The sequence below is a fragment of the Nomascus leucogenys genome, chromosome 4 (genome assembly GCF_006542625.1).
Source record: "Nomascus leucogenys isolate Asia chromosome 4, Asia_NLE_v1, whole genome shotgun sequence".
In the NCBI taxonomy this organism is placed as follows: Eukaryota; Metazoa; Chordata; class Mammalia; order Primates; family Hylobatidae; genus Nomascus; species Nomascus leucogenys.
This window is the reverse complement of record NC_044384.1, coordinates 5,628,363-5,651,385: the sequence shown is the minus strand read 5'-3', so window position 1 is coordinate 5,651,385 and position 23,023 is coordinate 5,628,363. Positions and strand designations below refer to the sequence as shown.

Genomic DNA, 23,023 nt, shown 5'->3' with positions numbered 1-23,023 from the left:
CGTTGGTTTGAGCACTCGTGGGTCACAGTTATGGGTAGAAACCAGGTCCCTTTAAGTGAAAGCTCACTGGCTCCACCTGGCCCGTCCCCCTGCCTGTATTTTGCTGGAAAAGCCTCCTTGGGATCACCACCGATGAGGGTATCATGCCACCGTATGATTTGATGCCTATCACTTGGTCTTCCATCCATCAAAAGAAAGGTGCTGGTCTCTGGTCCTGCCTGGAGTCAATGCTGACCTCAGCATTCACTCTAGTTTCAATTTTCTCTGGAGGTGAAGACAATGCTGCATCAAGCCAACCTACAAGTCCCCGCCCAGGGGAAGGAGTATTGCAATATGGGGCTCCCTAAAACCCATCCATAACCTTGGTGGATTCCACAAAATGAAAAATACTATAAGCTGCCGTTACACACGCTCTCCAATGCAAATTACATTCCCTAAAGATGCAATTTATTTTCTTTTTATTGTATTTAATTCCAAAAGAAAGGTCACACTTCTTTGCTAGGCAGGCAAGCTGTTCCGGAGGACACACTAAAGAAAGCAGCACTCCCCACCCTAACCCACATCCCCAACACACTCACCTGCCCACACTCACACAATCACATACACATGCCCACACTTATATACACATGCTGACACCCGTGCACACACTCATTCACACGCATACACACTCACACTCAGGCATATTCGTACTCCTCATGAGCACACCACACTCACCTGTGCACACTCACACACATGCAGACACTCATGGGCACACTCACACACATGCAGACACTCATGGGCACACTCACACACATGCACTCATGGGCACACTCACACATGCTCACATGCTCATTTGCACCCAGACACAGGCATACACGTTCATTTGCATGCACACACACACACTTTTTAACGTGGTAACGATTTACAGGAAAGAACAGCTGGAACTCGTGCTGGGATAACCAGGTACAAGTGCTCTCTGCAGAGAATAAGTGCACACAGGTTTGTGTCTTCTGACCGAGAGCCCTCCTGAAGGGAGGTCTGTACCTCCTCCCTCCTCTCATTTTACACAAGGTGACAGGTCAGAGGCCAGGGTGGGACCAGAGCGAGGGAGCACCGTCTCTGGCAGCAGCACTTGCCAATCCACGCTGTGGAGGCCAGAACAGCACCCCAGAGAGCAGGGGGAAAATGGCTCATCTTTAAAACAATGGCAGAAGAAATCCAGCGAAGGTCACTTTTCCTGTCTGAGCATCTTTAAGGCCAGAGAGTGGCTACTTCTCTGCCTCCTGCAGCTCCCTCAGTGTGGCCTGGAGGAGTCGGTGAAGCTTCCAGAACACGCTGGGGGCTGCTCTCCGGGTGTTCCCGCTGGGGACCCCAGGGTCTGCACATTCCTGCACCGCCTCCTGTAACTGCAGCTGAAGCTGGAAAGAGACCGCAGGGCTCTTGAGAGGTGCAGAAAACCAATGGCGAAATATTTTGTCACAGATGACCTGAGGGAATGAAGGGTGGACAGTTAATTTAGGGCAGCAAATCCTCCTGAAAGCTTCCCAAGGCCAGGATAGGTTCTGAAACAGATCTCAGCTTCTCTCCCACCCCCACCCCCGTCCTTCAGGGAGCGCATTCCAGAGACCATCCGATTTGGAAACACGCCTTCACTTCTGCCCCTTAAACCCTTCAGCACCATGAACAAACGACGCCTCTGAGAGGAGAAGCCGACGTCTGTGTGAGGCACAAACTTCCCTTTCCAGCCCCCTAGCAGATGGACGAAGTTCTGGGTGACACTGTAAAAGGACTGGACACCTTTCTAGGGAGGAAGGGAAGCAGAAGTCAAGTCACAGACAGTCACCGCTGCAGGAGTTGGTCCTTTGCAGGCCTGAGGGAAGCCAGCTTTGCTGTCACCACCTGGAGATGAGATTTCTTATCCACAAGCCGGTCCTAGTGACCACAATGACCATCTGACAGGGTCGCCCAGAGGGCCAAATGGTGCGTGAGGGAGAAGTGTGTGAACTTGTGTGGCTGCCTGTAAGCACTTTAAGGCTCATGAAACAAAGGTATATTTGACAGAAAAGACTGCAGGCATAAGGCTCTTTGAAGGCTCTGTGAAATGTGTTATTCTAGGAGCAGAGGTAAAAATTAGACCCTCTCTTTAATTCTAATCGGGTATGAAATTCAGTGATGCTGAGGATCACTAGAAATTTCTCCCTGTAAACATGTTGTTTGTCTTATAGCTCCTACAGCTCCCCCCACATTGGGAGAAATGACCTGCGAGCTGCATGATGCATCATGCTTTATTTCTCTGTATCACACGTTAAATCAGACTCAATTAACAAATGCCTCCATTGTAAAGAGCTACTGCTTCATAGAGGACAAAAACCTTCAACTTCCATTTCACAATCCCTGCAAAAGCAAGGATTCTTTTCAAAGCCTAATTATGGTTTTTTTTAAATAGAGAATACATTTTCATGTGCAAAATTTAAAATGTTCTTAAGGCTAGACCGTGATCTCAGGCTCCACCTCGCCCCGATGCTCAGCTCCCTCTCTGAGAATGAGACATTCTTTGACACACACATTTCCTTTTTCTTTTATTTTACACATAGGGAATATGTTGTACACACTATTCTCAAACTTCCACCCCCATTTGTATGAGGGGGATCCCTCGAAATTGATTTCTTTTTCTTTTTGAGACAAGGTCTCACTCTGTGACCCAGGCTGGAGTGCAGTGGTGCCATCTTGGCTCACTGCAACTTTGACCTCCTTGGTTCAAGCGATCCTCCTACCTCAGCCTCCTGAGTAGCTGGGATTACAAGGGCATAGCACCATGCCTGGCTAGTTTTTGTATTTTTTGTAGAGACAGGGTTTTGCCATGTTGTCCATGCTGTTCTCGAACTCCAGGGCTCAAGTGATTCACCTGCCTTGGCCTCCCAAAGTGCTGGGACTACAGGCATGAGCCACCGCACCCAGCCATTCCCTCCAAATCAGTTCTTATGAGGATATTCCATGTGATTTAACGGCTACTTCTGAAATGTGTGCATGTGTCATAAGTTATTTAACCAGTTCCCTATTGATGGAATTGAGGTTGCATAATAACTTTTGCTATTATGAACAATGCTGCAATAAATGTCTTGCAGATATATGCTATTGCATTTTGTGCATGTGACTACATTTCTAGAAATAGGATTTCTGGGTCAAAGGGCATGTGCATTTTTTGTTTTGATAGATATGTTAAATTGACTCCATAAAATTTCTACTCATTTACACTCCCTGGCAATGTATCCAAGACTGCTCGTCCTCCCTTAGCCTCTCCAACACAAACGCCACAGATTCATTTTGCCAACAGGTGGGTGAAAATGGTTTAATTTGCATCTTTCTTAGTTTGAGAGTTCTTTGTGCTTCCTTTCCAATGAATGGTCAAGTTTATATTTTTGGCCTTTGTTGTGTTCATTTGTAGATGCTCTTTATATCTTAAGGACATCGCCCTTGCTTTAGGTTGGTTCCCCAGGAAGCAGACTCTAAGACAGAGGTTTGCACGCAGGGATTCTTTGAGGCCTGTCCTTGAGAACCACACTCTATGGAACTGAGGAAGAAGTAAATGTGTGGGGCTGGGGGGTCTCTATGGAGTTGTCCCTTAGTGAGGCACAGGGGGCTTGGTGTCGGGCCCACCCTCTTTAACCAATCACTAGATGCTGCCCCTGGAAAGTGGGTCTCCCCTTGGCGAAGCCAGTCCTGGGGGGAATGAGCCCCAGCAGCCAGGAATAAGGCCCTTGCACCCTCTACATTCCTGATCTATAAGAAGAACTAAAAATGTTTTGCAAATTTTCTCATTTAACTTTTAAATTTGCTCTTTTTTTTGTAATTTTATTTATGCCAACATGGGTTTTTGTTTTCTGAAAGATAATTGAATTTGTCAACTCTTTGTCTTCGGCTTTGTTTCATACTTACAGAGGCCTTATCTACACTAGAATAATATTTGAAACTCTCCCAGCTTTTTCTGGTGCCTTAAGGATTTCATCTTTTTATGTGTAAGTATCTGAGCCATCTGGAATCTAGTCTGAGGTCAGGAGGAGGCAGCTACCATGGTGTTTGTCATGCCTGGCCAGCCAGTTTACCAGCACCATTCACTATGCCACCTAGCTCTCCCTGCCCTGGTCTACAAGGCCCCGTTTATCAGGGCTAAATACCCGTATTTCATTAGTCTATTTCTGAGACGGTTTTTATTCCATTGCATTGATTTGTAAATTTATATAGAGCAAGAATTTTGGGGGTGATTTGGGTTCAAAATGCAGAAAATTAAGGCTGGGTGTGGTAGCTCAAGCCTGTAATCCCAGAATTTTGGGAGGCCAAGATGGGAGGATCACTTGAGACCAGAAGTTTGAGACAAGCCTGGGCAACATAGTGAGACCATGTCTCTGCAAAAAATAAATTAAAAAATTAGCTAGGTGTGGTGGCGCGCCCCTGTAGTCCCATTTACTGGGGAGGCTGAGGTGAGAGGATCACTTGAGCCCAGGAGTTCGAGGCTGTAGTGAGCTATGATTGTGCCATTGCACTTTAGCCTGGGTGATGAAGCGAACCCTGTCTCTAAAATAAAATAAAACAGAAATAAAAAGTAAAAAAGTAAGAAAATATAAAATAGATAAAGAAAATTGTAATCCTATCTTTCAGAAATACTTGCTTTTGACATTTTGGTATATAAGGGATCATACACTTTTTTTTTTTTTTTTGGGATGGAGTCTCGCTCTGTCGCCCAGGCTGGAGTGCAGTGGCTCAATCTCAGCTCACTGTAAGCTCCGCCTCCCAGGTTCACACCATTCTCCTGCCTCAGCCTCCCGAGTAGCTGGGACTACAGGCTCCTGCCACCATGCCCAGCTAATTTTTTGTATTTTTAGTAGAGACGGGGTTTCACTGTGTTAGCCAGGATGGTCTCTATCTCCTGACCTTGTGATCCACGCAACTCGGCCTCCCAAAGTGCTAGGATTATGGGATGATATTGTAAATATTAATTTGTAACCTGCATTTTTTTCACCTAATAATGCTTCATATTTTCTCATATCCTTGAAGAAAATGTAATTTCATTTCTAGGACTTTATTCAAAGTCAATAATCAGATATGTGCACAAATAAAATTGCTCAGCTAAAGAGCATGGCTATGTCTAACAGCCACATCCCCTCAAGAGAGAAGTAACTCACAATCACGTTAACAATATAGACACTTTTCTATTTCCCTGAAGCCTCAACTGTTGATTAATAGCATTTAAAGAACTATTCCCAATTGGTAAGTGAAATTTACTATCACTGGATTTTAATCTGAATGTCTTTGAATGGTAAGATAAAATACTTTTCCAAGTTGGTTGGCCATTTGGATTTCACCATTTGTGTATTTGGTGTCTGTTCTCCTGCCAGTTTTCTCTGTGTTCCTCTTGCCCCTTAATGAATCGGTAAGAGCGCTTTCTACAGAAACGGTGTAAACTCAGCCTCTCATTACATTGCAAAAAGCAGGCATTTGTGTTCCCATTTTGTGGGTTGGGATCACAAGGCAGTGGATGCTCAGGTGAAAATTATCTTCTTCCCGCAGCTCAAGAAGAATGATTTCATGACGAACCCACATTAAAGAGGCTGGGATGGAGACGCCTCTGAAGGCCACCACATTCTTAGGCTTCCTGAAAGGGGAAATACTGAGTGATTCTTTGGCCCAGAAGGTCTGTGTAGACTCTGGGGTGGTAGATTCGGGGTGTTTGGCCTGGCTGGGACCACTAGGTTAACAGCAGACCTGTCTCAGCCTTCCCAAATCATCCCCCATCACAGCTGATGCAGCACCATGCTGGGCTCCTCTCTCCTGCTCCCACCTCACCTGCGTTTTGGGTCTGCAGTGGACTCACATTGGCCTTTCAGGTTTAAGGAATGAAGAGGACAAGCTACAATGGAGGGCCCTCTAGGGGAGCGGGTTGGATAGTGTGGGTCCAGAGCCTCCCTAAGCCATCGCATGCAACCAGGCCGTGGGGGAGGTCTGCCTGGACACTGCGGGGCCTCCTCCTGGTATGATCAGCACCTGTGGGCCCAGATACATCCTCCCTCACCTGAGAGCCTCAAGTGAGGGCAGAAGGAGACAGCTTCTGCCAAAAGAAGAGAGATGCTCCAACCCTAGATGGGGGACCTGAGACCCGCCAGCTCTGAATGCCTGAACCCTGTATGTATTCCACTTGTAGCTGATCTGGACTTGGCTCCTTTCTTCCTGTCTATACCACCTCCTGGTCCTGCCCTCTGGCCTGTCTGGATGGTGGTTTCTGTCTAACCTCTAGTTAGGCCAGTGTCTTGGGACTGCTTTGCGCCCTTCTCAGTATTATCTTTGATGGATTAGCCTCGGGGTTCTCATCGTGTATGTGCCCATGTTTATGAGAGGTTGTAGATACGTGGGGTGGAGCCTGGGCAAGAGGAAGCCCAGCAGCCAGCTCTGCAGGGAGCTCCTCATCAGATGCCCCTGGTCGCCTGACCAACAACCCTGGGGGTAGGCAACCAAGAGCACATGATTGTCCCATCCCCACCGCCCTGCCTTTATTGACCACATCGATCGGATGGATGCCCTGAAAAGGTTGACCTTGAGCTCCACTGAGGGTATCTGAAGAGCTAGTGGGCAGAAACAGCCAGACAGCACCTTCTTTTCCCCCAGCCCTGGCAGACTCTGCATACCTGCAGGTTGTTGTTTACGCGCTGCGCTCCGCACTTGTTGACTCGTAAATCACATCTTGAAAAACAGTCAAAGAAATTGCAGTCTTCATCTCCTGTGCAATTTTGCTCAAGGATTTCCCTCATTTTAGGTTCAAAAAAGGCCATGTCCACATCAATAGCCACCACCTGTAATCAAAACAGCACGGGGCTATCAAAGGGCTACTGTTGGGCTCCGTGGAGAGGGAGACTGTTCACAACTTCCGTTCACCTCGTGCGGGTGCCACTGTCCAGGTCACAGGTGATCCCAAAAGTCCCAACGAGCCAAGAGGAAAACCCCAGACATGCCCTGGAGAGTGAATTCATCCCCCAAAGTGTCTGCATGCATTTTCTTTTACACAGGCCACTGTCATAGCTACAGTGGAAGGCTTTAACTGCAAAAAGGACCTCTGCAGCCATGGGTGAAAGCCCAGGATTGGGAACTATCACCACAAGTATCACTTTTCATCTTTAGATGCTTTCTCAGCTTTGCAAGTAGGATCTCTGAGAGGTGTTATACATGAATTTCCCCTCCACTGCCTTATCACTTGGGTCTCTGACCTTCAAGGGTCAGGACTGTAAAAGCTGTAAGATACAGAGAATCTATTCCCGTGAATACAAGCAATCCAGGGAAGCCACGTTCGAGTGGCTGGTCTCCGGGTGTGATGGAGAAACTGAGGTGGGCAGTGCCTACGTTCTCTTCATGACACATCTGTTACCTGAGTCAGCTGGTTTCAGACTGACCAGTCAGACGACAAAGTGGGGGAAATATCAAAGTTCTCGAATTAGGACTGATACACAGAGGCCCTGAAGAGGAGCGACGCCTGAGTTCCACTGACATCGTGAGAACCTGATGACCCCTGGAACTTCAGATTTATCTCCCTGGCATCGAACCAAACAGACTTCAAAACCAGAGAGAGAATAACTTCTAAATTATGCAGCTCTTCCTCTGCCACATGGATGCAACAACAAAAACAGATGAGCTCAAACCTGAGAAAACCTGGAATCTGCCCAAATCAAGCCGTTTATAGCTTCGAGGTATTAAACAGCCACTAGGAAAGCTGATGAATTTGATGGAGTCAGTGGCATTTCACAAGCCTTCACAGGTCAGCATTGAAATATCAGCCTTTCTTTCTCCCCCTGGCAGTTTCATAAAGGGTTGCATTTGTTGATCACTCCCTCTTCAATTCTACGCATTTTGGGAGGCATCTTTTGGTTTTGGTTTTAGTTTTTCATTCAGGATTGATGCTAGAAGGCAGTGAAGTTTCTTAGGGATTATTTAGTAAAACAGAGTAGGGGGGAATTATTTATTTCAAAATATGTGGAGAATAATGAAGATAAACAATATAGGACCTTTTCTCTATGTAAGGGGTTTTGCCTAATTACTAATTCAGGTGCTGTAAACAACTTCTCATTTTAATCTTTCCTATCCCATTATTTAGCCACAACAAATAGCCGATTTCCTTATTTACTCTGGTTAATGCACTAAAGTGAATAAGAACTATGCTAATGAATCTCCCATCTTTATAATTCATTACTGGGGCTACACGACTCTTCTTTCTATGGTTTCTGGCGATCTCTCCAGCCTCCCCTGGGCCCCTACTTAGAATTTTAGCTTCTTGCAACTTCTCCTTCCCATTTCTGATAGTTTCCTTCTCATCTCCCAGGGAGAGCCAGATTTATTTTTTAATTTTTAGTGTATGGGGTCTAGAATGGATTACAGCTGTTATAAACATAACCCTATGCACCTAAAATAAGAACAGTATAAAAAAAAAACAGAAAAACCTACATCATGTTTCTTAATATCAGGAGAATCATAAAGTCCTTCCTGCATAAAATTACCTAACTTGCCTCATCTTCTTCAAACTTCCTCCTGGCATCAGAATAGGAAGATGAATGAGAATTATTTCATTCTTCACCAAAAACTGTGGCCCTGGAGTAGGAAGCCATACCATCTGTTGGAAAAGAGCACTGGCTGGCAATAGTTTCGGGTCATGAAGGTTCCTAGTTATTCATTTACAGCCACTGGACACATTCTCAAGATCTGCAAATGGGCACCTGCCCTGCAGATGAGAGAATGACTGTGAATGACCAATTCTTACAACTCTGCTGGGAGGCGCCCCTTCCTTCTGCCAGGGCAGCCCAGCAACCTGGGCTCAAAAGCAGGACCCACCCACCGGGACTCTGAGATCACTAGCTCTCAAACTCGAGCACGTATGAGAATCAACTAGGAGCCTTGTTTTGAAGACAGGGATTGCTGGCTCCCACCCCATCGTTTCAGATTCAATAGGTCTGGCATGGCGTCTGAGAATTTGCATTTCTAAATGAGCTCTCTGGTGAAGCAGATACTGCTGGTTTTCACTTAAAAGTTGTACAATCTTGGGTAAAATAACTCCTTGAACCTCAGGGTCTGCAAGAAGGGTCGCAAACAGGACTGGTGAAGGGGACTCCTCCTGCCCTCCCCTCCCTATTCTTGCCCAGGCTGAGGCTGCAGTGCAGGTAAGAGCCCTGAGCGGTGCAGGACCAGCCGACAAAACACAGTCCAGGGCTAGGTTGAGGATGCATAGCCATGATTTCATTGAACAAATATTTTCTGCTGATTGTGTGCAAGATACGGGAGGCACAACTTAGGTGGCTCCCACAAACCGGTAACTGGATAATCAACAAGTATGTAGGTAAAAGCATCTGATGTCGCCCACTTGGCATCACAGACCCCATCGGCCCCAGCTCCTTTGAGAAGCGGATATCCTTGAAATTCCCTCAACAATTACAGCACCTGCTGGGTCCCACTCATTGATGCCCACTGATACCTGCTGGAGGAAGAAGGGAGTGACTGAGTGGGGAGAAATGGCCTGCAGCTGCCCGGAGCTGGGGGGTGGGGGTTGTGCGTGAACACTCCCTGACTTCCTCCCCAAGGCCTCAGTGTGGCTGTGGGTCGTTACCCCCCGACACACATATCAGGACAGTGTCTGGGAGACGCACATGGCACTCAGGGAATTGCAGATGCAGGTGAGCTCCCCCAGAGCTCCTAGCCCAGCACACGGACCTCCTGGAACCTCCCAGAACTTCCTAGTTATTTCCTTGCCACACTTTGAGGCACCCCTAGCTTGTCAGCCCGTCCAGGGCAGCAAGGGGCAAGGCATTAGGACAAAGCACTGAGGGTAAGATGTATGATGCCCTTCACAGGAATGAGGACATGGTTAGAGAAGGGATTTACACTAGCAGCAAATTTAGTTTTCCAGCTGCTTTCAGAAGACCATGACACTCCTATGCCACCTGCCTTAGAGGCCATGACTGGCAGTCACAGTGGCTGCTTTTCGTCCCTTTATGTTGCAACCATGCTGAAGAGCATGACCCCACCATGAGCCAGGCCCCACAGTGACCAGCATGCCCAGGTGACTGGAGCTAAGCTGGTCTGGCCGTTCAGCGGCCGGCACTGGCCGCATAAGAATGAACTCGTTACAGCAGGTGGGGGAGCAGAGCACTCCGCCCTCCCCAAACCCATCCCGCACCCATGACATCCCTGCCAGTCTTAGTACTACTTCCTGTTGGATGGTCCCAGCACCTGGCACAGCGTGAGGGCACCGGGATGATCGCAGCAGTATTAATCTGACCCATCAGTGTTTGCCTAGCTGGGTGAAGGGAGAGGGGTTTGTGTTACACGGAGACACTGAGGCTCCTGCTGCTGTTCTTCCACACCTCCCTGTTCTCACGCACCTGCCTGGCCCCGCGTGCCCCGTGGTGCAGTGGCAGATATTTCCACCTGGCAGGGCTTTCCCTTGTGGAAGGCACTAAAACCCCATTTGTTCCTCTAGAAGTCTCACATATGGAATGGAAACTGACCAGAACCTCTCCAGACAAAAAGCACTGGGAAAAGTTACATGTTGTCACGGAGCATGGGCAGCTGGAGAACAGCGTCTCCACACCGGAGGCCACCCTCCCTCATCATGCCCTGCAGCTCCTTGCCTCCTGCGGACTGTTTTCCGCGCAAGTTAAACAGACCAGCAAGAGAGGTTGCTGTTACGTGAGCTCAAAGCAGCCACAGAGCTCAGGTGAAGGATCCAGAACAGCCCTCTGCCTCCCACTGTGGCCTCCGTTCCTTCAAATTCTCACTCGAGATGCCTCTGTTCCTTACTAACACCCGGAAGGAAGCGTTCTGGGAGGTGGGAGTTCTCTAAGGCCACAGAAGCCACAGTAGTTTGCGAACTCAGGCCAGGAGCTCAGAAACCTTCTCATCTGCTTCCCACCAGACCCGAGAGCTCCGTTCTCCGCACATAAACACACCGCCCCGCGCCACTTACTGTGAAGTCGCTCCGGATGGCAAAGTTTTCCGGCTTGATGTCGCAGAGGTGGAGGCGGTGGGAAAAGTCACTGTCAAAATGGTTCACCATGTCCAAGAAGCTGAGTGCGATGTCACTGATGGCCTTGGCCTGGCCACCCCCAGGGGCACCTGGGGCCTGGTCCAGGGGGAAGAGTGCCCCGTGGTGGGGGCTGCCCGCGGCCAGGAACTCCACCGCGTAGAAGTGGCCGCAGGAGCCCAGCACGGGCAGCACGTGTGGGCTGAGGTCCTGCAGCAGGCTGAAGTAGACGTACTCCTCCTGCTGTAGCAGCGCCCACAGGCTGGTCAGCTGTCCCCGCCAGCGCGGGCCCCGCCTGCCCGACCACCACGGCCCCAGGCTGCTGTTGGACAACTCCAGGCCCAGAGCGCTCTTGACCTCCCCAGCCACCATCAGGAGGAGTTCTGCCTCGGGGATGTCCTGGCCACCCTCCCCTGCCTCCTCTCCCAACAGGCTGAGGGGCGGGAAGCTGGAGAAGGCCTCCTCCTTGGACTTGAGGACCACGGGCCGGCCGCGCCAGTCGGCCTGCAGCACCTTCTTGCCCCTGTCGTAGTGCAGGCAGCGTTGGAACAGCAGCTTTCCCGCCACACACAGGTCCTCGCAGAGGTCCCCGGCCAGCGCGCCGCCCCGGTAGTCCTGGCACTGGAAGGAAGGGAACAGTCAGTCACCACGGGGAGGGCCTGGTGCCGTCCATCTCTCGGCTGGGGTTAGGGAAAGGGACAGCCTGGCCTCTGCCCTCAGGACACTGATAATCCAGCTGTGCAGAGAAACCTCAGACCTGTGGATTGCAGAGGCCACTCAGCCAGTGAGTCATTCAGGGGAAGGTTAAAGGAGCCACTCACAGTCATTACACGACTCGGTCAGGCCTAGGACAGGTCTGCAGAATCAGGACACCTGCGGCCGGGAAGCGCGACTTCCCATCGTTCAGCTGGGTGACTCTGGGAAAGCCAGAGGCCAGGAAACCAACAGGTGAAAGGGCTGGACCAGGCCAGTAGCTCTCGACTCTGGCTACGCTTCAGGGTCACTGGGAGAGCTTCTAAGTCCCGCATCTAAGAAGCAAGTCAGGTCTCAGCAGAGGGGACCGGGGGAGCCCTATCTGCCCCCAGGCTTGACCACAGTAATGACCCTTCCTGCAAGTACATTCCTTGAGCTTACTGTTTTCCACATGAAATGGAGTGGCCTATAAAGCTTGCAGGCTGGAGGTTTGCAGATGTTTAGAGGAGAAGCCTGTAGAGGACACGAGTGAGCACAGGGCTCATGGCTGGTGACCTGGAGAAGAGGAGGGACCAAGGAGGACCCATGCAGGATGCAGGAGTAGGGCCTGTTTGCATCTGGGCGGCGGTGAGCAAGGCTGTCCAGGAGCCCCCGGATGGGGTGTTTCTCCTAAACCTCAGGAGGCCTTAAGATGGAGCCACTAGGGGACCTGGCCACCTTCCCCACCACACCACAAATTCCCTGAGAAGCCCGTCCAGCCTGATAATCCTGCCAGAGGCAGAGAAGGAAGAAGTGCAGAATGGAAGGAAGGAGAGGACTGTCATCCTCTTCTCTCTTCTGTTTTTCAGAAAATCTAAACCATGGGACCACTTTGATTAGGGGTTGAGTGTATTTCCTAATCCTGCCCATTTCCCCGACAAATGAATCTTCCTCCATGTCAGCAAGTAAAGGCCTCTCTTCCTCCCGGGAACTTCTACAGCACATGAAACAACAGAGTCACCCTCGTTCCTCTAAGGCCATGAGAAATACCAAATCCCAAAGCTGTTGTTCTCACCCCATTTCATTTGTGAGAAAGGACCTTGAGGGCTCAGCAGTAGCAAAGGGCAGCTTGGTGCTGGGACAAAGGATGGGGCCAAGGGCCACTGAGCTTGGATTCCTTGGTCCAACCATGCTGCCACATCCTTACCTGCTCTGGGCCTCAAACTCCTTCCCTGCGTCACACCCCCTGCCTCCCTGCATGGTGACTGTACCGGCGAAGAGGGAAGTGTGTGTGCACGCCACAGCATATGCACGAGCACCAGGCATCAGGAGAGGCCTGAGAACAGCCTTGGGTTCACAATCAGATACAGCCCAGCCTCGCAGGTGGCCAGGTAGATCAGCTTTACCCATCCCAAGCAGATTACAAGTAGCTCCTTGAGATCAAAAGCTGGGCCTCCAGCGTCTAGATGTATAAATAATTCCAAAATCAGGCTGAGCATGGGGGTTCACCCCTGTAACCCCAGCACTTTGGGAGGCTGAGGCAGGAAGATCACTTGAGGCCAGGAGTTCGAGACCAGCCTGGCCAACATGGCTAAACCCGGTCTCTACTAAAAATACAAAAATTAGCTGGGCATGGTGGTGCACGCCTGTATTCCCAGCTACTAGGGAGGCTGAGGCAGGAGAATCACTTGAACCCGGGAGGCACAGGTTGGAGTGAGCTGAAATTGTGCCACTGCACTCCAGCCTGGGCAACAAAGCAAGAATCTGTCTCAAAAAAAAAAAAAAAAAAAAAATCCAAAATCAAACAGCCTCTGAAAACTACAAGTTTTCCATGACTCATTTGACCTTATGTGGTGTCAAAACCCAGCTGAAACGACACGAGCCTATTTGTATCTATACATGTTTGACTTGGTGTGAATTCGCATACATTTTGCTGTAGAATTATTAACTTGATTACTGGCACTGCCACATATGCAAAATATAAGGTACTGTATGATCTTTCTAACAATCAACAAGATTTGAATTTTGAGACACACCTGGCCCCAAAACAGTAGATAAGAGAGGGACTGGGGGCCTTTATAAACATTGCGGGCTAATCGTTCAAAGCGCTTATTGAAAAGAAACACTCCCAGTGCTTAAAAGAAATATCTATATATTTTTCAGGACTATTTCAGGTAGTACAACAGCCTGAAAGGCCAATGCCAAGCTGTCTGACTGCCCCCCTGGCTTCCTGCTGAGGGGGGGCTCCTGCCAGCTGCTGCATTTTAGATCTCTATAATGCACTGGGGTGGGGGCATGGGGGTTCTTGCCTGGCTAACACAATGACGCAAGCGAGAGAGGCCTGTAGATAGAAACTCATGAACCTGGTCCTGGAGCTAGTGACACCACCCTATTTGCCTGGGGCTGACTTTGTGTCTTTGGAAACCCACACCCGTAAGGAAGTTGTATGAACACACACTCACCAGCTGCTTTAAACACGTTTGGAGCTGTGCACCTCCTGTGTTCATCTTGGAATCGAACTCAACAGAATCTTGGTTAAATGTCAGTCTTTGGCTTTAACCCTGGTCACTCTTTCCCAGGCACGGGGTCATGAAAGGCGCATGGGAGGATCCGGACCCTTTGCGCCCAGCATGCTTTGCTTGCCATCGCCTCCACATCGCCCTTCGGAAGAACGCGGCAGCTGGTCAGGCTCCTCCGAGACCTTTCAGGAGAGCCCTGAGAGGTGAGGTGAGGATGAATGATAAGGAACTGAGGCCACCATGAGCAAGAAGATATAGATGGCAGGAAGAGTGGGGGCTGTTCATTTTACTTGTTGGGGTTTGTCCCCTACTTGATCTGGTATTTACAGAGTTTCACGTCTCTATAAATCTGATAAGAAAGTGCAAAAAACAAAAATTGTTTCCTGATGTCCTTTTAAATTAAAAAAAAAAAAAGCTTCTGTAAGCATGATACCCAAAATAGTTTGATTCACTCCCATAAAATTTTATAGTGTTATCACATATTTAATTTAATGAAAAGTACTTTTGCATAAAGTAGGGAACCATTGAAAAAGAAAGAAAAGCAACAATAGGACTCCAGTGCAGCCAGAGGTGTGATCCCGAGCTGGGAGCTCCAGAATCTCACAGTGCTGAGGAGGGGAGGGCGGGGAGACATGGTCCTGGTTGCAACTGAGACAGGAGGCTCAGGAGAAAAATGTCAGAGACGCTGGGCCCAGTTTTCTATTAGCCTGTGAAAAGCAGAGTGAGGAGGGTGCCTACTGTGACTGCCAGGGCCCTCACCCCTCTCAACTGTGGCCACCATAGCCGCTAGCCATGAGAGACACCTGCCGGCCAAGAAACCACCTCCTCTCTGCCTCACTGGGATTGGGACTGGACCACCCCCAAATCAACAGCTCCAGCGTTCCCAGCTGTGCATGAGCCTGGATGGGCCACCATCTGGCCACAGCTGCCAGGTTCCAGAGTTCACGGAGCAGAGGGGAAGCCTTCGAAATTCCTAAATGACATTAGAGTGACAGGGCAGGGCCACAGTGAGGCTAAGCTTGGCACAGATTGGGTCTGCCTCTGGGATCTGCCCCTGGCTTGCTGTGTGGCTTGTTTCCAAGTCTGGAAAATGAGGACAATAGTACTGTGTCATGGAGTCAAACAAGGTCACAGGGAGACCGTCCCAACACAGTGCCCAGCCTAAGGTGGCTCGCTCAAAGCTAGTTCCCTCTCCAGCCCTGGTTAGGAAAGGGTGGGGGCAGGGCATCTTCTTCCTGGGGGAGATGCCTCTGAGCTCGATTTTGAAAGGGAATTAGGAGTCTGCCTTAGCAGACAAGGGAGAGGACAGCTGAGTCATGGAGAAGAACTTGTGCAAAGGCCCCGAGTTTCAAAGTAGCCCTGTGTGTTCAGAGAACCAGAAACGGCCCCTGGGAGGAGAGGGCACAGTTGAAGCAAGCACCTACTGACAGGCTGGGCTGCGCCATTCGAAATGCCGTTTCAGGTGTCTCCATTGGACTTACATGCTTCCTACCCGGCCTGGCCAAATCAACCTTTGCCCGGAAGCCAGCCCCACCCCTAAGTGGAATTCTTGTCTTCCTCCCCTACCCCAGCACTCATTAAATCATGGCCATGTGAGTGTGGCACTGGGTCAGGTCCCCACAGCACCGTGTTTAATACAAACTGTGCCTCATCGATGAAATACAAATCTATACGAGATTTGCCCCTGTGAATTTGGAGGGCAATTCCAAACAGGAGTTGTGAGACATTTAGAACAATGGTATAACTTTGAATTTGGTATCCAGCCTATGGATTTTGGAAGGAAACATTCATTTTGGCTGTTTTTCTGAAGATCAGCACATTGACTTGTAAGCCTATCTCCCTGACGCCTGCTTCTTGCTGCAACACTGTATCAGAAAGGGCAGAAAGTGCAGCAGGTGACAAAAGCCCTGACCAGAGCTGCCAGCTTCCACAGGTAAGGTCTTGGGTTTATAACCTAACTTTTCAGTATCCCAGTCACCGCACTTGTCCTAAGAGAGCATGTACATTACAGCAAAGCATGCCCGCAGACGCACACAGCTCTTCCTCAACCTAAAATGGGTGATATCCCAACAACCCCAGAGTACGTTGAAAATGCGTTTCATACACCTAACCCACCGAGCATCATCGCTTAGCCCAGCCTACCTTAAACATGCTCAGGACATTTACATCAGCCTATGGCAGGGCAACATCATCTCATACAAAGCCTACATAAAATAAAGTGTTGACTATCTCATGTAATTTAAAATACTGCTCTGAAAGTGAAAAGCAGAATGGTTGCATGGATCCTCAAAGTGGAGTTTCTACTGAATGCATCTCACTTTCACCCTGTCATAAAGTTGAAAAATCATAAGTGAAATCATCATAAGTCAGGGACCGTCTGTATACAAGTGTGGTTATGGAACATATGTTCCTTGATGTCCTCTACATTGAAGTATTTTTGGCGTTTCAGTTCCTACTCTTCTTATGTGGAGCGCAAAATTCATCTCCCATGGCTTACCGGTGTTAACGTAAGTCTGCAGCATTGTTCTGCATGTCTGTGCCTGCTAAGCACAGAAAAAGATTTCATCCAGCCTTTTAAAAAGAACAGTCAACTTAATGTACAAATTGCAAGTTTGAATTTAAAATTTTCATCAGGCCAGGCACAGTGGATCATAACTGTAATCCCAGCAGTTTGGGAGGCTGAGGCGGGAGGATCACTTGAGCCCAGGAACTCAAGACCGGCCTGGGTGGGCAATATGGCAAGACCCCTGTCTCTACAAAAATTTAAAAAAAAAAAATTAGCTGGGCCACACTTATAGTCCTAGCTACTTGGGAGACTGAGACAGGAGGATTGCTTGAGTTTGGGAGGTAGAGGATGCAGTGAGCCACCCTGTCTCAAGAAAACAAACGAAAACCCCCAAAACTTCCATCATGTTAAAGATAATAGTAGAATTATTTTATTAGCAGCATGTCCTGTTGAAATAGCTGTTTTTTTTTTTAACTCAATAGAAGTAGTTTATGCAGGTCCATTTTAAAAACCGGTCTTTCTCAGACTCCTTCTGTGCACAGGAGGAGTTCCTAAGGCCAGCTTAAAGACAGGTACGTTTTTGTACCCAAATGTGTGCACATATAAAATCCACAGGTATTGGAGTTGAAAATAAACTGAAAAAAACAAGTTAAAGTCTCATTGCAGCTAACTCTGGCGTGCTTTTAAAATTAATTACATTTGCAGTGGATTTGTGCTTCTCATGGATGTGAAAATATCCACACAGATGCACATTCCCATCAAATCAGCCCCAGCTTTGGTAGGAAGCGCTCTTTGCAATCGTTGCTTAGTATCTCTCTAATTTATGTCATGGTTCTCAGGCAAAAATAAAACCTGTCCACTCTAGTCTAGAAAAACTGTTGATAAGGTCCCAGAGGTCGTGTCTGAGGGCTGGGTTTTCTTTTGTGTGTTTGTTTTTAAGGAGCATTAAGCTCCTATGCAGTTAGCAACATGCATCCTTGACAGTGGTATTCTTTCCCGAAGCAGCTATGCTGTGCTTTGCAGAATCTCAGCTCAGTTAGCTCATCCACTGTGTAAGCGCTCCCTACTTTAGGAATGTGGCCGAGCATTCAGGCAGAGCCATTCACTGCTGAGAAACCTCTCTGGATATGTGCCCTGGATGCTGTAGTCCCGTTGGGACCTTGGCAGTTTCTATCACAGCAGCAAAGAAAGATAAGCCTGCCCTATTAAAACCGAATCGCTAATGTACATGAAATTCCATCAAGACCTAACGAGCCAAAAGTCAGTTAAGCCTTCAGGATAACAGAATCTGTGGGAATATCTTTGACATGCTTTGAAAATATTCGCTATGGAAGGGTTAAGTATACGAGTTGTTATGTTGGATTTCCATTATTAGAGAAGCCGCTTACTGTCACGTCACTGCTACCATCAGACTACACAGAGCCATGTCCTGGCTCCTCACCATATTAACCGTGTGAAGCAGAGCAAGTCACTTCACCTCCCTGGGGCTCAGTTTTGGCATCTGTAAAATGGGGATACTAAAAGCAAATACTTCATAGAGGTTGTTGAGGGAATTCAGTGAAATAAGCCCCATGAAACAATTCGCACAATGCCTTCCCGGAGGAAGAGTCAACAGGCAGCAGCCCACATCTTCAGCCTCTGTGTGAAGAGCTCAGCCTGCAGAATGAATGAGAAGCCAGGTGTATGAGTGATCCAGCACCAAGCTAGCTCCCCAGCTGGCTGGGCCTGCTGACACAGCCCACTAGAAAAGCGGAGCTCCAGAAATCTGAGTGCATCTATTCCTTGATTACAGTGTGTTGTTCCTCTTAAAGCCGCCATTAAGAGAAGCCCTAGAGTCTGACCAGGAAAATCCAAGCTGGAAGAACAAGGCCTCGATTCCTTTGGAACAATTCAGGTTGGCTATTCTAGAAACGTGTCAGTGGGATGTGGTTGGCTAGAGAGGAACCTCCCTGGGGAGGTGGAGTGTGGGCTTGGGGAGAACATGGAGACCTCTGCCCCCCATCCCCTGACTTGCCCCTAAGCTTTTTCCACTGATTCTTTTATCCTACAGGTGGGTTCACCCCTGGCAGGCCAGCAGTGCCCCCCGCCAGGCGAGAGCCTGGGAACACTGGCAGCCGCCCGCTACCGGGGGCGGGGAATCCACCACAACTCCCTGGGCTCTGCCAGAAAGTCTCCCTTCGGCTCAGCTGACAAAGTGGTTTCTTCTGTGCTCCGGTATTCAGAGTGAAAGCTAATGAGAGTCTGGAGGCCCATCAGGAAAATAACAACCCGTTTTATTATTAAGGATAAAAGCCAGGCAGAATGAATCGGAAAGTGCCAGGGGAGCGGAGACAGAGGCTCAATTCAGTTCAAGTCCTCGGAAGCCACAATGCCAACCTCTACTTGGCAACTCAGCCCAGCAGAGTTGGGATTGTGAAGATTGGGGTTGTATTTAAACCCTGTCCTAACTGAGAGTGTCCTGGGTAAAACTTGAGCCACCGCACTGTGTGGGTCTCGCATCAACATATCCAGGATGAAAACGGTAGAAAAGGAACTGGCAGGAAGACGGGGGGAGAAAGAGTTCTGAGAATGTGTGAGGAGTAAGGAACTCAAACAGGGCCTGTGGCAAAGTCTGCTCCCCCACAAACCAGTTCACGGAGACAGCATCACATCAACACCTAGGGAGATGGATGTGGCCTCCGACATCGTTCTTTTGGCAGTAGGAAAGATTGCAGGCCTTCAGGGCAGAACCAATCTCCCCAGCTTTATGTCTGACTAGAAATGATTCCATATGGCTGCCATTGAAGATATATTGGTAAAGCCTCTAAACAGTATTGGTTTTAATTTACGACCTGGAATGCTGGGAAAGTTATGATTAGCAATTACTTAAATTATATTAGATGATTTAATTTCCATTATTAAGCCTTTCCTCACTTAACCAAAGGTAAAGAAATGAAAAACGGCATTCGTTTTCTATCTTAATCTAAAGTATTACTGTATTACATTTGTAAATAGGTATTCCACTCTAGTTAAACCATCAATGTTTGTTTACTATAATTAGTCTATCAGCACTCCCTTCACAAGAAAAGAAAACCAGGGGAGAAAAATTTATAAATGAAAAGGATTTTTATGGGTTACTAAGAAAAATCAATGAGCTCTTGCAACTTAAAACTTAGTAAAACTGGCCTGGCGTGGTGGTTCACGCCTGTAATCCTAGCACTTTGGAAGGCAGAGGTGGGCGGATCACCTGAGGTCGGGAGTTCGAGACGAGCCTGACCAACATGGACAAACCACCGTCTCTACTAAAAATACAAAATTAGCCAGGCGTAGTGGCGGAGGTTGTGGTGAGCCGAGATCACGCCATTGCGCTTTTAGCCTGGGCGACAAGAGCGAAACTCCATAAAAAAAAAAAAAAAAAAAAAGAAGAAAAGAAAAAAAACCCAAAGCAACAACAACAAGACTTGCTAAAACTTCAGTGTAACACTAGAAGGGGTCAATAGAATCTATGAGTGACTCACCTACGTACGTTCAATTCACGATGACACCGGTCAGAATCAATTAGGAGCATAACTTGTTTTAGCTAGTATACCTGGCTCATTTTTTAAAAAAACAATTTCAATCTCACTTAAAAAATCATTTACTTTAAAAACCTTTGTGGTCCCACATTTTGAAAATCTACAATCTCAAAAGGCCCACTCATATGTAAGCAACTGGACTGAAAACTTCCCATGTGTTTCTTGAAGATTTTTTTAGAAAATAGATCACTTTTCAAACCAAATGCTTAGATGGTCACTATTTTAGGAAATGAACAATCGCTTAAGAAGTCATGTAAGAGTAGTTGCTACTGTCTTCCCCTTTCTGGGATTTAGGGGACTCCCACCTTTATTCAAGTCTCCTTTGCGCCTGAAAGAACGGCTAGCCAAGTTTCCAATCAACTAAAGGTGGGCGTTTCTTTCTCATGATGTGAGCCCAGCGCACGCAGCAGTCTGCAAAATGCGAAATGTTTCTTTCTCTCCCTAATTCTCCGGCTCAGCTGAGGCGCTGCTGGGTGCGAGCTTTCGGGCCCTCCCAGGTTAGGAGGCTCCTGTAGAGGACTAGGAACCGGGATCCGCTCGATCCGAGCCGCCTCCGCAGCGCTCTCTGCTCGCCCGAGCGCACGCTGCATCGGTTGCCACAGACCGCGACCGCGGAGAGCCTGGGCTCTGGAGCGCAGGGGGGCCGGGGTGAGACCAGCCCTCCGCATGGGCTGGGTGAGATGGGGGGTGACCTGGCAGCTCAGGGTGGAATCACAGAACGCGGGCTGGGCTGGAGCGCTGCGGACCCGAGAGACAGAGGCGTGGCACCCCCGATCCCGAACCCCGCACTGGCTCGCGCCCCGAGCCCGGCGGCCTGACTCCGGACGCGGGCACCGAGGGGCTGTCCGGAGGCTCGACCAGACCCGACCACTCGGATCAGACCCGCAAACTTTCTTCCGGAGCTCGGGCTCAGGGATGGCGAGAGTAGGACGGAGAGGCTGTCTGGGGACAAAGGGCGAATTCTGGCGAAAAGGGGAGAGACACCCCCAGCGCGCCCACAGAGCACTCCCGGCTGCGTCCCCATTCGGGGGACCGGGGCGTGCGCCTCTGGCATTCCACGCAGGTGTCGGGAACCCACGCCCCCGGCGGGTGCCACCGCCACCCAAGTCCCCGGGGAAGGCTGGGGAACGGGGATGGGTGTGATCCCCCCTCCCTGGACGCGCGGCGCGGGGAAGAGCGGCGGCGGGACCTACCAGCGCGGCCAGGATGCGCCGGCTCTTCTCGTCTGTGCAGCGCTCGGAGAGGACACCCGGGTGCGCGCGGAGCAGCAGCGCGGCCGCCAGCACCCAGCCCGCGGTCCACGCGGCGAAGGCGAGGAGCGCGCCCCGCCCGCAGCGCCAGCGCCTCCCGCACCACCCGGTCGGGCCCCGCGCGCCCGCTGCCCGCGCCATGGCCAGCCCGGCCCGCGCCCCGGCCCCACCGCCGCCCGCGCCCTGAGTTCCGCACTCGCGTCGCGGCTCCGCGGCTCAGGCCCGCTCGGCGGGGAGGGGGAACGGGGGAGGGGCCGCGCGAGGGTTGGGGCAGGCCCCGAGCCTGGGGCGGAGGTGAGGGGAGGGCGTCCAGCAGCAGCAACACCCCGCGCGCCCAAGCACCCGCTGGGGGTCCACTCGCCGCATCCCCTGCTCCACCCTCTCCACTTTTTTTTTTTTTTAATCTTTTTGCACTTTTTTTCCCCAAGAAGGCCAGCTCCTCACTTAAACGAAATCCGGATAGATTCAATCCCCTCTCTCTTTGGGGACTGATTCCTCAGACTACATATCTTTAATTGTCATATTGGTCCCCAACTTCTTCTCCGAGAGACTGCCAGGTGCCCCTGCCCCCGGCGCTTTTTACAGCACACCCTCGCCCCAGGGGGCTGCAGCGTGGTCCCCACCCGTTTACCTCTCCACTAGAACCGCCCTCCTCTGAGTCTCACCCCAACTCGGGTTTTCTCCGGGCCCTCCCGGGAGTGAGATCCGGAGCGTGCAGAGAGTCGGGGGTCGAGGACAGTCAATAGGTTCTGAGACGACCCAGCCCTCCCCTTCCCACGGGCACCCCTGTATCAAACCCCCCGCCGTCTCCCAGGCTGCACAAACTCACGGGCGTCCTTCTCCGGGCTACAAAGATCTGCTCTCTGGAAACATCTCCGCTACCCCGGGGAGGAGAACGCGTCCACCACGTGTGTCTAAATCTGTATTTATAGATTCGCAGCATCATCCGGGAGAGCAGGCATCGGTGTTCGCATCCCGATTGTTCTGTAAAGCAGGCTGGCCCTGGGCCCACAGGGCGTCCCTGGTTCTCACCAGCATCCCCCACCCCACCCAGGGATGCTTCTCACTCCCTGAATGCCTTTCTCCAGGACAGAGGGAGGCGGCACCACCCCAGGGGAACTGTCACAGCTGAGGGGCCGTGGAAGCCGCCACGCCCGGTGGCTCCTGCATTCACTGAACAAAAGCTTATTCAGTGCCCAGTACGTGCCAGCCCATCCCGGATCGCTCTCCCGCCTGCCCTGCGCCTGAATTTCACATGACCCATTCCCGAGTTCAGAGATAATAGAAACACGATCACTGCGTGCTGTGATTGTCCCACAGGAGCTGGCTTCTTGCCCTTGTCTCTTCAGCAGCTCGCTGTTTTAACTTTGTTTTATGGCTGGCTTGGTGGTAGGAGTCCCCAGGAATGAGCAAACATCAGGTGAACAAACCCTGAGCCCCAAGAAGCACTTTGGGGACATGACATATATGCCCCAAATGCAACAGACCGTTGG

At 49.9% G+C, this 23,023-nt stretch overlaps 1 protein-coding gene across 2 annotated transcripts; it reads right to left on the bottom strand.

The window, feature by feature from the left end:
- Nucleotides 1-777: 777 nt before the first annotated feature.
- DIPK1C (divergent protein kinase domain 1C) lies at nucleotides 778-22,418 on the bottom strand. 2 transcript variants are annotated; one of them, XM_030810070.1, is made up of 4 exons: nucleotides 22,360-22,418; nucleotides 10,973-11,650; nucleotides 6,657-6,821; nucleotides 778-1,466 (listed from the first exon to the last, which is right to left on the bottom strand). In XM_030810070.1, exons 2-4 carry the CDS (start codon nucleotides 11,399-11,401, stop codon nucleotides 1,248-1,250), a joined length of 813 nt encoding a protein of 270 aa, XP_030665930.1. In that variant the 5' UTR covers nucleotides 11,402-11,650; nucleotides 22,360-22,418; the 3' UTR covers nucleotides 778-1,247. The 2 variants fall into 2 exon arrangements, with proteins under 2 accessions (XP_030665930.1, XP_030665929.1); XM_030810069.1 differs by lacking the exon at nucleotides 22,360-22,418 and adding an exon at nucleotides 21,474-21,685.
- Nucleotides 22,419-23,023: the final 605 nt, after the last annotated feature.